This window comes from Lissotriton helveticus, chromosome 2_2 (genome assembly GCF_964261635.1).
Source record: "Lissotriton helveticus chromosome 2_2, aLisHel1.1, whole genome shotgun sequence".
Classification (NCBI taxonomy): Eukaryota; Metazoa; Chordata; class Amphibia; order Caudata; family Salamandridae; genus Lissotriton; species Lissotriton helveticus.
In genome coordinates, this window is record NC_136060.1 from 517312832 (window position 1) to 517329784 (window position 16953).

The following is a 16953-nucleotide window of genomic DNA, read 5'->3' on the forward strand; positions in this document are numbered from 1 at the left end:
AGAGGCAAACAGGAGGGGACGAGAGAGGCAAACAGGAGGGGACGAGCGAGGCAAACAGGAGGGGACGAGCGAGGCAAACAGGAGGGGACGAGCGAGGCAAACAGGAGGGGACGAGCGAGGCAAACAGGAGGGGACGAGCGAGGCAAACAGGAGGGGACGAGAGAGACAAACAGGAAGTGACGAGAGAGACAAACAGGAAGTGACGAGAGAGGCAAACAGGAGGTGACGAGAGAGGCAAACAGGAGGTGACGAGAGAGGCAAACAGGAGGTGACGAGAGAGGCAAACAGGAGGTGACGAGAGAGGCAAACAGGAGGTGACGAGAGAGGCAAACAGGAGGTGACGAGAGAGGCAAACAGGAGGTGACGAGAGAGGCAAACAGGAGGTGACGAGAGAGGCAAACAGGAGGTGACGAGAGAGGCAAACAGGAGGTGACGAGAGAGGCAAACGGGAGGTGACGAGAGAGGCAAACGGGAGGTGACGAGAGAGGCAAACGGGAGGGGACGAGAGAGGCAAACGGGAGGGGACGAGAGAGGCAAACAGGAGGTGACGAGAGAGGCAAACAGGAGGAGACGAGAGAGGCAAACAGGAGGTGACGAGAGAGGCAAACAGGAGGGGACGAGAGAGGCAAACAGGAGGGGACGAGAGAGGCAAACAGGAGGTGACGAGAGAGGCAAACAGGAGGGGACGAGAGAGGCAAACAGGAGGGGACGAGAGAGGCAAACAGGAGGGGACGAGAGAGGCAAACAGGAGGGGACGAGAGAGGCAAACAGGAGGGGACGAGAGAGGCAAACAGGAGGGGACGAGAGAGGCAAACAGGAGGGGACGAGAGAGGCAAACAGGAGGGGACGAGCGAGGCAAACAGGAGGTGACGAGAGAGGCAAACAGGAGGTGACGAGAGAGGCAAACAGGAGGGGATGAGAGAGGCAAACAGGAGGGGACGAGAGAGGCAAACAGGAGGGGATGAGAGAGGCAAACAGGAGGGGACGAGAGAGGCAAACAGGAGGTGACGAGAGAGGCAAACAGGAGGGGACGAGAGGCAAACAGGAGGGGACGAGAGAGGCAAACAGGAGGGGACGAGAGAGGCAAACAGGAGGGGACGAGAGAGGCAAAAAGGTGGTGACGAGAGAGGCAAAAAGGTGGTGACGAGAGGCAAAAAGGTGGTGACGAGAGGCAAAAAGGAGCAGAGGAGAGAGGCGAAAGAAGGAGGTGACGAGAGAAGGAAAAAGATGGTGACGAGAGAGGCAAAAAGGTGACGAGAGAGACAAAAAGGAGCGGAGGAGAGAGGGCAAAAGAGGTGACGAGAGAAGGAACAAGGAGAAGACAAGAGAGGTGAAAAGGAGGGGAGGAGACAGACGGTGTGGTGGCTGGAGAAGAACAATGGCATTTACTTGTAACCAACTGCAAGCAGCTTGCTGTGCTGTCAATCAAATGAAGTGCAGTATCCTGCCCTCTACTGTTCGGTTTGGAATAGTACAACTAATTCACTTCTAAATTTTAGTTTTGATTTCATTAGCACGTTGATGCCATAGACGATTCTTGTATTTTTTTCCCCCCATCGAAAGAGGAGTGTGTGCTTAAGTTAAGAATAATATGCTCAGTAAAGCCAACTATTAAAGCCCCCCTTTTATTTAAAAAGGGGCCGAGGGCTACATGTCCAGCTATGAACGGTGAGTTACAGGCAAGTAGCACTTTCCATTTGCAGCAAGTTCTGTTGCCCATCACATGTGGGGCCAGGAGTTAAGAGCGGTATCCGATGCCCTTAAGAGTCGGGGAACGCGTTCACCATTGCGCCAAAACAAAAAGAGTTCCTCATGCTGGTAAATGTTGCTGATCATCTAGGAATACGACAGAAGAAGTACGCTTGGCCCTGTCTACCTGCCTGTTGGTACAAGTACACGCCTTTATTGGTGCTGGTCATTATGGGAGGTGCGCTTAGGGAGACCTGGGCTTCAGCGAAAACAGATGTCTGGGTGTGCAAGGTCCTGTAAGGGCTCATAAGGGGTTGGGATAGGATTTACCCTAAACATAGGTGAAAGAAACCAGAGGACGTACTTTCACGCAAGAGTACCCCAACTACGGGGGGCACAGGGCCCAAAAGAAGGGTAGTAAAACGTTGTTAAAATGTTCCCTTTTCATTTCAGGTCAGTCACTACACCGTGGGCGGAAAACGAACGGCCGGCTTGACAGTTCAGCACAAAAAAAAAGTCAGAAACCAGGTATAAAGCGTAGTACGGTGACACTGGGGGGAGCGGGGTGTACTGGTTTGGTGGAGGGCGATGGTGCGAGAGTTCGGCGGTGCAGCCATGAGGCAGCCCTAGACTGGGGTTGCGCACGCATTCATATACTTTTTCACCCGTAGGGACACGCAAGGGCAGAAGCCAACTTCCGGCTGGACGGACTCGGGACCCCCTTTCCATTGTTCACCCAAGTGTCCTGTGTGGACGAATCGCAACAGGGCACGCCGCAGGATGGGCTGTGGGAGGAATTCATGGCCATGGCCAAGGCGAAGGGACCAGTGTGGGCGCAAGGATTTATTGAGGCGCGCCGACAGGAGGACTCGGGTGTCGTAGTTGTCACCCTACCGGACGACTCTGCGGGACCCTCGACCCAAGAGCCGTGGAGGTCCAAGCGTAATCGCAAGCAGACCCGCAAGGATTTTCCGGCCAAGGCACCTCCCGCGAAAGCAAAACCGGCCTCCGCCAAGGAGGCCCCTGAGCCATTGAACGCACCAGTTGTGGTGCAGGACTCTGCCACAGGCCTGACTGACTTGACTCAAATGGGTAAGGCGATGGACGAAATGTTGGGTCTAATGTCAGTCTTTCAAAAGGGATTGGATGCTGTGACGGCGATACCACAGGTGTTGCCACTTGCCCCCGCCAGCGGCGGCGGCGGTGCTGCAAGTATGGGCGGGTCAGGCCGCAGATGTAACGGGCGTGCAAGTTGGTTGGGGGGCGTCTGCCGGGCCAGCCACCGGGACATTCGGGGCAGGGACTGCTGTAAATAACATGCCGTCGCACCAACCACAGTATGCGTTGCCAATCACCCGATGGGGCCCCCCGCCCAAACCAGCGACATTGTGTTGCCTAGCGCCAGCGCACAAGTCACGAGTGGGGTAACTGAAGTGACACAGCCCGACTCAATTGGGAACACCCCTGGCCAGGGAAGGTAGTCAATGTGGTCACAGGAGGGGCACCGCGACCATTAGTCACGCAAGCACCACTGGCTTCGGGCCGTTGTTCATTGGCATGGCAAGTACCGCTGGCAGCGAAACAAGGGATATGAAGGCGAGAATACATAGATATCCTGACATTGTTGATGCATGACACGGCGGGCGCAGATACAAGAAATATGGGGGGAAAGGAAGATGAGAAAAAAGTCAGGTACCAGCGGTGGCCAGAAAAAACGTTAGAAAATTGGACAGCGGCGTTCAATATTTTAGCGGCGGTAGTCGTACAGAAGTTCCCCGACCAAAGCGAGGCCTTGATGCAATATGCGAGCACCATCCAGCAAGAAGCAAAATGGTCTGGAGGAATGGGTTGGTTTTACTATGATCAGGATTTTCGCAAGAGAATGACCATATGCCCGGATTTAGGGTGGGATCAGAAGGAGATTCAGCTCTGGGTGCAACACTTGTGCAGGTTCACCAACGAAAAGAAGGAGACAACATACAGGGCGCAGGGCGAGGTAGAGAGCAAGAAAGGGGAGAAGTTTCCCAGACGGCCTTTCAAGCAGTCCTTTTGAGGGGGCCAGGGGAGGGGTCAGAGGTCTGGGCCCAGGCCTTTTAACTCGGGGACATACAGGCTGTTCAATGAGGGGGGGGGGTGTACCTGGGGGAGGGCTGGCAAGTTCACACACAGCTGCAGCAAGTGCAGCGCCCAGCATTCAGCCATCTCCTGCACTGCCAGCCAAGATTTGCCCCCCGCCGCCCAGGCAAACAGAACGGACGCCGGGCGCTAGAGAGGCCAGCATTACGAGTCGAACCTCAACGTTGACAGACATTAGTGCCCCCTTTACAACAGACATTTGTGAACAGCCAGTTGGGAATAGCAAGGGTTCCTCTCCCATCATCCTGCAGAACATTCTTCCATTAATCAGGTTGTATCCCCTTGACAAGGACAGGGTGCTACTAGCAGAGGGTTTTATAGATGGTTTCAGGATACCATACAAAGGTCCTTTGGGTTGTAGGGACGCCCAGAACCTGAAATCAGCCAGGGATCTTCCTGGGGTGGTCAGTGAAAAAACCAGTAAGGAGATGGCCTTGGGGAGGGTGGCTGGCCCATTTTCCAACCCCCCCTCTTGATCATTTCTTGGTTTCCCCACTGGGAGTTGTGCCAAAGAAACAGCCAAGTGCATACCGGCTGATTCACCACCTGTCCTACCCCGAGGGGAACTCTGTGAACCATTGGCTTGAGGAAGGGGCCTGTTCGGTGTCTTACTGTTCGCTGGACATGGCCATAGATATGGTGAAAAGGACTGGGAAGGGGGCGTGGCTGGCCAAGGCGGACATCGAATCAGCCTTCCGCCTCCTGCCTGTTCACCCCTCCAGTCAACACCTGCTAGGTTTTAAATGGGATGGGTAGTTCTTCTTTGATCGCTGTATGCCAATGGGTTGTGCAGTCTCGTGTGCCTATTTCGAGGCTTTCAGCTCATTCCTACAGTGGGCACTTTCTATTACCCATGGCATAACACAAGTGACATGGATGACTTTCTGTTCTTTGGCCAGGTAGGAACGCAGGAGTGTGCAGAGGGTCTGCGGGCTTTTGAGACAATGGCGGGACACCTCTGGGTTCCCCTTGCCCCAGGTAAGACCGAGGGTCCTGCGCAGGTCCTAACCTTTTTGGGCATCGAGCTAGACACCATCAGGGGCGAATCTAGGCTCCCTGCTGACAAGGTCCGGGATCTGAAGCAGGACATTCAGGCACTGTTGGGCAAGGATAAAGCGACCTTGGGGGTGATCCAGAGCCTCTTGGGCAAGCTGAACTTTGCAGCTCGTGTCATACCAGCAGGTAGGGTGTTTTCACGCAGGTTAGCAAAGGCCACAGCCAACATAAGTAAGAAGCACCATTTGGTTCGCCTTGGTCCCGGGCTGAAAGCAGACCTAGAGATGTGGGCGGACTTCTTAGAGCACTTTAATGGGACTATCATTTGGAGGGCCCCTTGGGTTGATAGCCAGGAACTCTGCCTTTTTTCTGACGCGTCAGGTAGAGAGGGCTTTGGTGTTATCTTGGGAGAAGAGTGGTGTGCGATGCGGTGGCCTAATGCTTGGCGGAAGAAGAAGATAACCTCAAACATCACTGTCCTAGAGCTCTTTCCCATTATAGTCGCACTCTACTTATGGCCGGAAACATTGGGCAACAGGAAGGTGGCGTTCTGGTCGGATAACATGGCCGTAGTTCAGGCAATAAATGGGCTAACAGCCACATGCCCCCTTGTTTTGAGTTTGCTCAGAGAATTGGTCAGAGTGGGTTTGCACAGCAACATTGAGTTTAGGGCGCGACACATTGAGGGTGTGAGGAATGTGGCAGCTGACGCTCTCTCTCGCTTTCAGTGGCTCCCTTTCCGAGAGGCCTGGGCGAGGGCGGCGATGACACCATTCCCGGCATCCCTATGGCGACTGCTACGGTGGGGGAGCGACTGAAGAGGATGGGTGAGCGATCCCTGGCTCCAGCAACAAGGAAGAAATATGGCTCTCAGTTGCAAACATTTAGGACAGTGACGGAGTGTTTAAAGGGAGAGGCACTGGTACTGGAAGAACAGGTGGAGGTTTTTGTGGTTTGGGCTAAGGAAACCGGCAAGAGCCATTCATGGGTGTGCGACCACCTGGCTGCCCTGAGGCATGATACCAAGCTCAACAGGGGACACGACCCCACTGGCTCATTTAAGGTTAGGGCAGCACTGAGGGGGTGGGCCAGGGATGAGGTAAAGACCCCTGACACCGATATATTTTCCGTCCCTGCAGTACATGATAGAAGCCATACCACAGGTTACTAACTCCCCATTGGAGGCCAGGCTTTTCACGACAGCATTTTTCGGGGCTTTCAGGGTGAGTGAGCTCGTTGCCAAATCAAAGACAGACAAGTCAGGGGCGGCATTGGACGTCTGTGCGATGGATACACTGGCGCTCCACATCCGGAGATCAAAGACAGACCAGGCAGGGCGGGTCACGACTGTAGTGCTACAGGTGTTGGGGGACCCCAGATACTGCCCTGTCACCACAGTTAGGGAATACTTGGAAATAAGACCAGCAAAGCCAGGGCACTTCCTAATACATGGAGATGGGGCACCCCTGACCAGGTTCCAGCTGGATCGCATCATGGCGGCCGCCTTGTCCAAGGCCGGTCTCGCAGGGTCAGGGAGAACATTTTCCAGTCACTCGTTCAGAATTGGCGCAGCCAAGGCTGCATTCAAGGCAGGTATGGGGCCAGAAGGTGTCAAAGGGGTAGGGCGTTGGAATTCGAATTGTTTTCAATGGTACATCCGCCCCTAGAGGGACCAGGCAATGAAGTGTAAATTGTGTGTTGTGAACATTAATACTTTGCGTTACTTATTGTGTGCAGTGTTCAAACGATTAAACCATTTATGATAAATTGGCGTCCTCCACCTTTTTATTCAGCAGGCTGTCAAGTGTGGTTGCTGGGACATTCATACGTTGCCAGGTTGGAACAGTGGGCAGCACTCAAGAATTGGGCCCGGGGTTTCGCTCGGACCCAGTTTGTATGGTTGGGCTCCCCGGGGATGAAATGGAGCAGCGTAAGGAATAGTCTAGAGCAGCGCCTTGCGTAAGGGGGATCCCTGCCCAATGTCCTTATCATCCACTTGGGGGGCAAGGACTTGGTCACGAAGGGGAGGAGGGCACTGATACAGTCCATGCAAACCGACATCGTGGCAATCAGCAATAGACTTGGGTCGTGCGAGCTATGGTGGTCAGAGATCGTTCCTCGCAGGGTGTGGAGGGGGGCGAGATCCACAGCGGCAGTAGAACATTCACGTAGGAGGGTCAATAGGTCTATGCAGAAGTTCATGGAACGGAGAGGCTTGGGATTCATCAGGCATGCATTGATACAGGAGAAGGTTGAAGGTTATTATGAGAAAGATGGGGTGCACTTGTCCACGGTTGGGATGGATATGTTCCTGTTAGATGTGCAAGATGCACTTTCAGCTGCAGGATGTCAGTAAACCACTCTGAGATGGGGGGCTCTGTCATCGACGTTAGCCTCCTCCAGAGCTGTGGCGGAGTTACAGGGTGTAGGAACTGGGGTCACCAATTCCCCGGGGGTAGCCTGGCACGAGCAGGTAGGCACCCGAAAGCTCAGGCGTTAAGTGACTACACAGCACACACCCACTGACACAATAAGTGCACACGCAAGGATGGAGACCACAACAGTGAGCTTGAGTAAACATCAAATCATTTTATCTAGAGCCGTGCATCAAAGATAAACATTTCATTAGATTCCTTCACCCAGAGAGCAATTCAGTACTCAATATAACCTGTCACGGTAACCTTAGTATTAATCAAAGGCAGAACATTTCATTAAATCATTTCACCAAGAATAACCATTTCATTGAAGGGTCAACATTTCATTACCTGTATTGTATGTAAATGTATTGCGACTTAGATAGCGCACGTATCACCCGAAGGCATCAAGGCGCTTGCCTTGGGAACCCGTCCTGGCTTTTCCCTGTGAGATAACCCCTACTGGGTATCCCCAGGGTGAAAGCCAAGCATCCCGAAGCGGGTGGGCCACCGTAGTGGAGATTAAGCAACTATTGCCCAGAGTTGCAGCGTGGGACCCCATGATTAGAATAGGCACCGAGGCGAGAATTATCGAGTCCGTGGACATTTTGGGCTCAGGACCCTGCCGCGTCGGGAATTGAACCCTGGTCCCGGGCCAGACCTCTGCATCAGGGTCTGCCGCTCTAATCAGTGAGCCACACTACCTCCCAATAGACTTCTCATTGCATCAGAAATTTGCATGTCATTAAACCAGAGTAGGGCATTTCATTATCTCCTGGTAGGCAATGTATCAACATTTCCCTATGGAACCATAACCTTATTAGCGGGCATGAACCAATATCTCACCACCCCCGAATACACAGGGCACAACCAATCAGGCAGGAATCAGCTTATCAATACTCTCCCCCGAGCATTTCATGAGGCCCCCAAAGCCCTGCATCAGGCTTCAAATGAGCATTACAGAACGTCCAACCTTGCGGTAGACAAGAAGACCCAGGCAAGGGGGGCAAATTGGCATTTTATGGACCCTAATCACTGGGCTGTTGCATAGAACACCTCTCCTCGGGGGTTACTAAACAGTCGGGATCTCCCCCATGGCCTTCCTGAAAGATAGGGTCTCTGTAGGCAGTTCAGGGAGGGGGGGGGGCGGAGATAAACTGGCCCAGTTCAAGGTTCGACTTCCAGCTTTGGGGGGCCTACAGGGCCCAACAACAGTCCCGGCAGGGGAGGGGCGGCCCCGGGGCCTCCCTCGATCTCCCTGGGGGGCCCCGCGTTCACTTCCACGGCCGCCCTCCTCCCCCCAGGGGTTACCTTTTGTTCTTCGGCTCCAGCGGGATCCCTTGCACTGGATGCTGGAGTCGGGAGGCCCCAGGCTTCCTTCGGGGCCCTCCGACGAGGTTGCTGGCTGTTCCCGGGCACACGCTCCTCACGAGCGCTGGAGATTCCCTCGGTCCTGGGCCTCCCACTTGCCTCGGGGCCCCGGGAACCAATCGGGATGCGGCAAGGGGAGGGCACAGCAGCAGCCCGCCAATGGCAGCGCGGCCCGCGGGGCGTGCCGGCCTCCCGTCCAATCACGGGCTGCACTGACGGGGGCGCGGCCGATGACGCGGCGGCGTTCCCAGTCACGTGGTGGTGAAGACTAGGACTTCTGGCCTAGCGCGGCCTAGTGCGCTCGGTGCGGCGGGCCTCTCCTGGCCCCGAGGGCCGACGAGGGGGAAGCACGATGTCAGCGCTGGCTCCGCTGGGGGCGCCGGGCACAGCGTGGTGGCGGACAGCGACGCTGACAGGCAGAGTGCGTCCCGGGTGTTCTACGGGCGGCGCTGGAGCCGCGGTCACAGGGAGAGTTTCCTCAGGCGCCTCAGCAGGGCGCGGACAGCTCTGGGCCGCGGCGGTGAGTTACCTGGTCAGCGCTTCACCCGGGGCGCACACGTGGGGCGGTTTAGCGCTTGGGCAAATTACAGCGCTCGGGAGCACACGAAGGGAGAGCACCCTCAACAGTTCTGGCAGGGAGGGCAGACTGAGTCACAGCGCTTATCAAGGGCGCAGGTTACAGCACACCTCAGGCAATTCGGTAAAGGGTGAGGCAGGACAGAAATTCAGGCAGTTCAATCGGGGGGGGCTGCAGGCAGGACAGCACAGGTCCAGGTGGAAACAGGGGGTGCGCAGGGCAGCACAGTCCAGTACCTGGTTGATCCCCCAGTAGTCCTCTGAAGTACAGGCAAGTAGTCTTCTCGGCGCTTGGTGATGCTGGCGCCCTTATTGGGTTGTTTCTTAAGAAGAGTGGGGGGTTGAGTTGAAGGCTTGTCAGGTTTCTCAGGTCACTGAAGGTGGTCCCTGGGTTCCCCTCCCGCCGGGCCAGATCAGTGGGCTAACCTAGGATACCTCACTCTACTTAGGAGGCAGCACCTCAGTCCTGTCACTCCCAGTGGCATAGGTCCCTGACTAGGCCCTACCGCCTAAATCTCCTGCGTGGGTCCCCAGGTCAGTGATGCCCCAACTGACTAAAACAAGTTCCCTCCCTTGCTTTTATATGCCCAGGTCAGGTGACCACTCTCTAAGGCGGCAAAAATAGGCTCCGCCTTTCTTCTGGAAGGTTCCAGGAGCTTCCCCACTCTACCTATGGGCAGGCGATGGCAGGCTGGCATTGCAACAATGTGTGGGGTCCCAGCCAGCTCCTGGCAACTAGGGTGCTACTAGAAAAAGACTACGCTGCAGTAGCAGGGGCCAGTGGCAGCCATGTTTGGAGTAGAGAGCACCTGCACCTTAACATGGATTGGCCATGGAAAGGTGCCCTGAGACCTTAGGGCCAACAAAAAGAAGGTGGGATAAATGAGGCAAGGGCAAAAAATAGGGAAAGACCACCCTAGGGCTGACAGGTCTAACACAGGGCGATCTTGAGGCAGATGGGTACAGTAAGGGTGCCTGAGCCAAAAACCTGGAGCCGCAGGAGGTTCCGGAAAAACCGCGACGGCGCCCCTTTAGTCCTTCGGGCGGTTGGGGGGCCTGACTAACCGGGGTGTGCCATACCGCTCCGCCCTGAATGGGGCAGGAGTATAAGATAGGGATCTACAAAGGTGCTGCACTGTCTGGGCGTCGACCTACCGTGCCGGCTGGCTCATTAGGTGGGCGGGGCAGCGAGGGGCTGCCGGCCCTGGACCGCCCGTAAGGTAACCCACGAACGTCATACTTTTGTTGTATGAAAATAAACCTGCATTAGTTCTTACCCATAAACAACGTGTCCAGTGTATCATTATATGGGCAAAATGTGTATTATGTTGGGTGGGAGCGGATGACGGTGTGGGCACTAGGCTTCAGTAAATGTGTTGAAAGCGGTCTGACCCAGGGGGGCTTCTTTTCTGCTCTGAATATTAATACAGTAACGTTCTGTGAATGTGTGAGCAGACGGCCATGTTGGTGTCCTGCAAACATCCATAAGTAGCATCTTGCCAACAAAATCCACAGTGACCCTTTTTTATACGGTGAATGTGCGTGTTGAATGTCCAAGCGTTCTCTGCTTGCGAATGCATAACAAACCTGAATGCGTCACACACTCCGTCTGACCGTCACCTTTTCAGAAACAGCCCTCGAGATATGTGGACACAAAGGAGGCAAAGAACAGTTTGCCTTGAGCAGAGGCTTGAAGAACATGAAAGGCCATTGGACATTAGAGAATGAAGCACTCTCTCCGCCCGCTTGAAGGATTTTAAAAGAATAATAGAAGTTCAATGGTTTAATGAGGTGAAAAGAAGATTTCACCTTTGAAAGAAAACATAGATGCAGGCGTAGGACTAGATTGCATTTATGGACACAAATGAAAGGTTCATCCGCTGATCGCTCTTGTAAATCGCTTTCTCAAGAAAGTGACTGCTACTAGAAAGCATCTCTCCATCCTCATGCCTGAAGCGAGCCGAGCGCAGTGTCTCAAACGTGGTATTTTATGATACTGTTGAGATCCCAAGTATGCACAAGGTACTTCCTAGTGAGATACTACATCTTTACCCTTCCATGAAAGCCTCTATGACAAGAGCATTCTCATCAGAAATGGATTTCCTGTTTTGTACTCAGGCAGGTGAGTAGGCAGGTGCTGCTTCCTCCAGGATTAAAGCGATCTCACTCCACGCGACAGAGCTGCAGTGAGCGGATGTACAGCGGTTAACTCACAGTAACGTACAAAGCTTTTGCCACGTAGCATACCCATGTTTCAAGGCAGTGTGTCCCCTTAGGAATATTCATACACGCAGACGTTCAGGTATCCAGCCAAACTGCACGACGGAGCAGCTGTGGATTGGAAAGATACATCTGTCTGCTCTGAACTGTCAACACGTTTGGACAAATTGATTGCACAAATTTACTTGGCCGTGTGTCTGGACAGAGATCTCGAAAAATACCTTTATGACCTCTGTTGGTGCAACTCTGATCAAGGTCTTGGGTGCTGACATTCCATCGGTAGGACTGTGGATACAAGTGGAAGAGGTGGAAAAGCTGTTGCAAGTATCCTTGACTAGTTCATCGACTTAGCATTCCCTTGCGATTGGAGCGTTGAAACCTGGATTTGGACAGTTGTGAACAGATCTAGGTCTTGTTTGTTTTGGAAATATGAGCCGAGAGTCTTGTGATTCAGTTTCCAGACATGTGCCTTTGCCACATAGTTCTGCAAAGTTCTTGTTTGTGCCAGGAAGGTGTAATAGCAGGAGACGTATGTGGCATTTGGGAGCGGAGTGCCACATAACTTGTGTCGTCTGAGATAGTAGTCGGTACCGCGTTTCTCCCTGTTTGCAAACATAAAATGCGTAACGAAAAGATCGAGGAGGCGAAGGCCCAGGATGGTCCTTGGAGGCCAAGAAGTATGGAAAGTAGAATCCTGCACCCCTTAATCAACAAGCACCACCTCCAGGACCCCTTTGGTCAGCATTGTAGGAACAATTGTCTCCAAAATCAATACGTCTGTCAGAGGACATGTCCTAGTGGACAGACCGCGGTCTGGGGCAGGGGGTAGAGCACAGAAATGAGAGGACAGGACACTCGTAGATCAGATGCGTGACCTACAAGCCCACCGTGACTGTCCACCAGTGGCTGTAAAAATAACAGAGTCCAATGAAAGAGGGTGGCTTATAGGGAGGGGGTTAACATGCGCCACGAAAGAGAGGTACAACTGTTGGAGCACTTAGATCAACTGCAAAGGTTGGCACTTCAGGACAGCGCTGTTCTGGACTAGCCTTGACGTCATCTGTACTGTTCATGGGGGTGTCTTGCTGGGAAGACTTGACGCAGCGAGAGCGCCACAGCACTGATGTGCTTGAAGCATTTCGTAGGCCGCCGTTTACATCAAAGAGGTTTACGCCATCAAATGACATGTCCATAAGAGTATCTTGGACATTGTGAGGAAACAAGCTTTTCGCAGGCTCCACCACACTTTCTGCCTCATTTTGACACTAGGCGTCCGTGTAATGGCGCTGAAGTGCCCCGAGCCCTGCCGATCAGGACTCATGCAGGTGCTCTGACCCTTAGCCAGTTACACGGCCGATTGGCTTACACCCTATTGGTGTAGCTTAACTTACTTTTACGTCCCTAGTATGTGGTACCAGGTGCACCGAGGGCAATCGTGGACTGAGGCACTAGATGCTCCACCACAAGTACGAAAACGTAAAACCTGGCGACCAGCCTGCCGCTGCAGACAGGTAGAGCAGTTTTAAATGCAAACTCGACTTTGCGATTTAAGGCAACGGAAAAACCCCAAAACTCCACTTTGAATATGAGTAAGTTACCCATACGGCAGGTCTATCGAGTCCTAAGGCAGGGGGCTAGGACACTAAACCCACCATTGTTGTTTTTACCGTGAGAAAGGTTGGTATCCCATTGGCAAGTACACAGCTACACACTGGTAACTCAGCGGTGCTAACTTCCGAATGCGACTAGCAAGGTTAGTACTTCAATGTATCAAACAACTCATCACATTAAGCAAGGCTTGATTCCCAAGTCAACATTAAATATATCTTGTTGCTACGTGCAAGATTTACAAAGTGGCCCCTCTGTTGCCCAGTGGCCACTTGCTGAGGCTGGCCACTAGACCGCCTTCTGCCTTTCCTGGAGAAGTGTGAACTACACCCAAAAAAGGTAACAATGGCGGCCTGCCACTTAAGGAGGTTTTACCTCCTCCAGGCAGGAAGCCACAAGGGGTGTTGGCCCAAATGCGAGCTTCAAAGGCGAAGCTCGTGAAGTGGACATAAAGCTCGCAGAAATGAATACGACACCCTAAAAGCACTTCGGAGCCTCATATTGGCTAATTACCGTCCTTTATACTTAATCGGGCACTAAACATTGTTACCAAATCGTCTTAATAGCAGTGCCGGTATGTCTACGCCTTCCATACGACTTAATTGTCTACGGTGATATTTAGAAGTAGAAGCTATTGCTAGAATAACTTACAAATTAACACTAATCTAAAAACGTCATAGTGCTTTCCCGTGAGCAGCTACCGCCTGTCAGTCGTCGGTACATATTGATTTTATTATATTCAGTTAGCTGCTATCTAATAATCTTTGAGACTAATTGCACATACAGTATTAATAAGCAATCTATGATGACAGCTGTAATTTTGTATAACATTGTGTAAATAAATGAAATGATGCTATCTAAAACGAGAAATTAAAAAAATAGAGAAGTAAATATATAATAAAATATGAAATAGTAAACAATCTTTGTGTGGAGAAGAATATTTTGCAAAGCCTCATCATTGAGCTCAGCAGAGCCGATATAAAAGAAATATAGTTCTAGAGGGAATTATCTTTGGCGTGTTTGATTGTTTTTTTCCCCCTTTTTCCCCTGACCTTTGTAGTAAAAATTTTTTTTGCAGGGGGTCGTCTTGTCTTCTCAAGAAGAAGGATCTTCCCCCTTCTCTGGCTCTACTGATGCGCGGGGTTTCGGCGATGAGGAGGTTGGTGGAGCTGAGGTTTCGTTTGGGTACGTGGAGGGTTATTCTGTTGTTAAGGTATTTGGGTCCGGTGTTGTGTAGGCATTTGTAGGCGTAGGTGAGTACCTTAAAGGTGACTCTTCTCGACTGGGAGCCAGTGGAGCTTCCGTAGGTGTTGGCTTTTGTGCGCGTGTCGAGGACCCCAAGTACGAGTCTGGCGGCGGTGTTCTGCATGGTCTGGAGTTTGCGGAGTAGAGACTTGTTGATGCCGGTGTGGAGGGCGTTTCCGTAGTCCAGCTAGCTGGTAATGAGTGTGTGGGTGACTGTCTTCCTTGCCTCGGGAGATCAATTTGAAGGTCTTACGGCGGATGCGGAGGGTGTTGAAGCACCGATGGATTCTGCACATCAGTTTGTTTCGGTACCGAAACTTTCGGTGACTGTTTTGGATGCTGGTGTTTTGGACGCCGAGGGTTTTTGTCATCGAAGGGGGAGGGGCGCAGCCGGTCTTTGACTTCGATCCCAAAGCTTTTTGGCTCAGTGCCCGTTTTCCAATGGCTCGGGCGTCGGAAACATGTTCTCAGTGCCGACCGTGGCCCGGAGGAGGGTGTTGGACTGAAGGTTTCTTCTTGGACTAAGGTGGACTTTGGGGCAAGAGAGGAACTGTACTCATGAAACGCTGCCCTTTCAGCATGTCTTCGTCCCCCTCAGTGCCATAGTCGGAGATGGAGATCGGGTCTTGATCCTCCTCAGCTCCCATGGCATCTCCGGCCTCTTGTTCTGAATCTTCTCTAAAGAGGTCAGGAATGGAACGTGTGTTTTGGCTCTTCATGTAGCAACGTCGAGCCCGACGGTCGCAAAGCGTCTTATTCGATCAGAAAGTCTTACACGGGTTGCAGTCCTGTTTTCTGTGCTTCGGAGACAAGCATAGGTTGCACACGTTGTGCGCGTCGGTGCGCGGATACTTCGCGTGGCACCAAGGGCAGAATTTACATGGAGTCAGTTCCATCTAAAGCGAAGCGGACCAACGTGGGTATGCCTGACGGCCTTCCACAAGCTACCAGATTGAAAAATGTTTTTGTTCAGTAAATACGATGTATGGAGAATGAGAATACGGGATCGAAAACATAACCGTCGAGGGCACTGAGGGAAAACGGAGAAATGGTATTGAACCGGAGCGCAGCAATTCACGTCCGAACCCATTGGCGGAAAAAAAACAATCTAACAATGGAGTCGATGCCCATGCGCACTATCACTGAAAGGAGGAGTCACCTTACCCCGTGACAAGGGAAGACTTCTTCGAAGAAAAACAACTTGCAAACATCCGGACCCAACACTAGATGGCAGGAGGATGCAAAGCATGTGATCTACAGCTCACATGCCTCGAACAAGATACTTCCTTAGTCCTCTTTCTATTTAAAAACAGGTTTCACCAGGCCAGAGTCCTTTGTCCACTTCCGCTTCCCATGTAGAGAGTCGCCATCTTTGGAATTTTAGTTGAGGGGGCACGGGAGAGAGGAGCAGAGGGCCCATAAAATGGAGGACAAAGGACCCCTCTAGAAAGATTTCAATGAGACAAGCGAAGCAGCTGAGCTTCACAAGACTGATTTGGCAGGACAGGTAGCCCCTCAGCCAATAGACTCCCAGGTATCGGGGCAGCTGAAAGCAAATCCTGCAATAATCGTGCACAGGCAGTGCCGGGAGAAACTCCAGTGCCCAGAGACCAAATCAGGCAGTCAATGGGGGCAGCTGCCAGAGGTGAATTCGGAAAAGAAGTGCAGATCACCATGGTTCAAGGCGACTTTGACTCTCAGTATAATAAGACAGCACATCAATGGGTACCTTGTACCCTCCTCCCTCACAGCCCTATGAAGACTTCTCACCCCTACCGGCCCTACTTCTGACATCACAAAAGTGGTTACCTTGCACACTCGGGCCACGCGCGGGACCTTCATTTTCTGGTAGAAGTTGTACTCTTTCGCCGTCTCCGTGAAGAAGAAATAGAGCTTATCATCGTCTGCCTCGCTCTCCGGCACGAACGAGGAACCCACGAAGTTGGGATCTAGAGAACAAAAGTTTCATTGTGAAAGTTAAGTTCAGGCGCCTAAAGTCACGATCTTCACTCACTCAGCTTTGTGTTTAAACACGTAATAGGTATGTGATGCTCCTGGGAGGCAGAACCTGGGACATGGCCACATCGTCCTCACCCGCCTCACCCGCCTCACCCGCCTCACCCGCCTCACCCGCCTCACCCGCCTCATCAGCCTCAACCGCCTCAACCGCCTCATCATCCTCAACCGCCTCATCATCCTCAACCGCCTCATCATCCTCATCATCCTCAACCGCCTCAACCGCCTCATCATCCTCAACCGCCTCATCATCCTCATCCTCATCCGCCTCATCATCCTCATCCTCAACCGCCTCATCATCCTCATCCTCAACCGCCTCATCGTCCTCACCCGTCTCATCGTCCTCAACCGCCTCATCATCCTCAACCGCCTCATCATCCTCAACCGCCTCATCATCCTCAACCGCCTCATCATCCTCAACCGCCTCATCATCCTCAACCGCCTCATCATCCTCAACCGCCTCATCATCCTCAACCGCCTCAACCGCCTCATCATCCTCAACCGCCTCATCATCCTCAACCGCCTCATCATCCTCAACCGCCTCATCATCCTCAACCGCCTCATCATCCTCAACCGCCTCATCATCCTCAACCGCCTCATCATCCTCAACCGCCTCAACCGCCTCATCATCCTCAACCGCCTCATCATCCTCAACCGCCTCATCATCCTCAACCGCCTCAAC

The 16953-nt window shown here is 52.7% G+C and overlaps 1 protein-coding gene across 1 annotated transcript in view; it reads right to left on the reverse strand.

The window, feature by feature from the left end:
* SEMA4F (ssemaphorin 4F) overlaps positions 1-16953 on the reverse strand; it is a 268518-nt gene that overhangs the window by 40558 nt on the left and 211007 nt on the right. The window contains exon 8 of the mRNA XM_078678828.1: positions 16065-16204. Coding sequence (XP_078534954.1) covers positions 16065-16204 — 140 coding nt within the window. The remainder of the gene's footprint in view (positions 1-16064; positions 16205-16953) is intronic.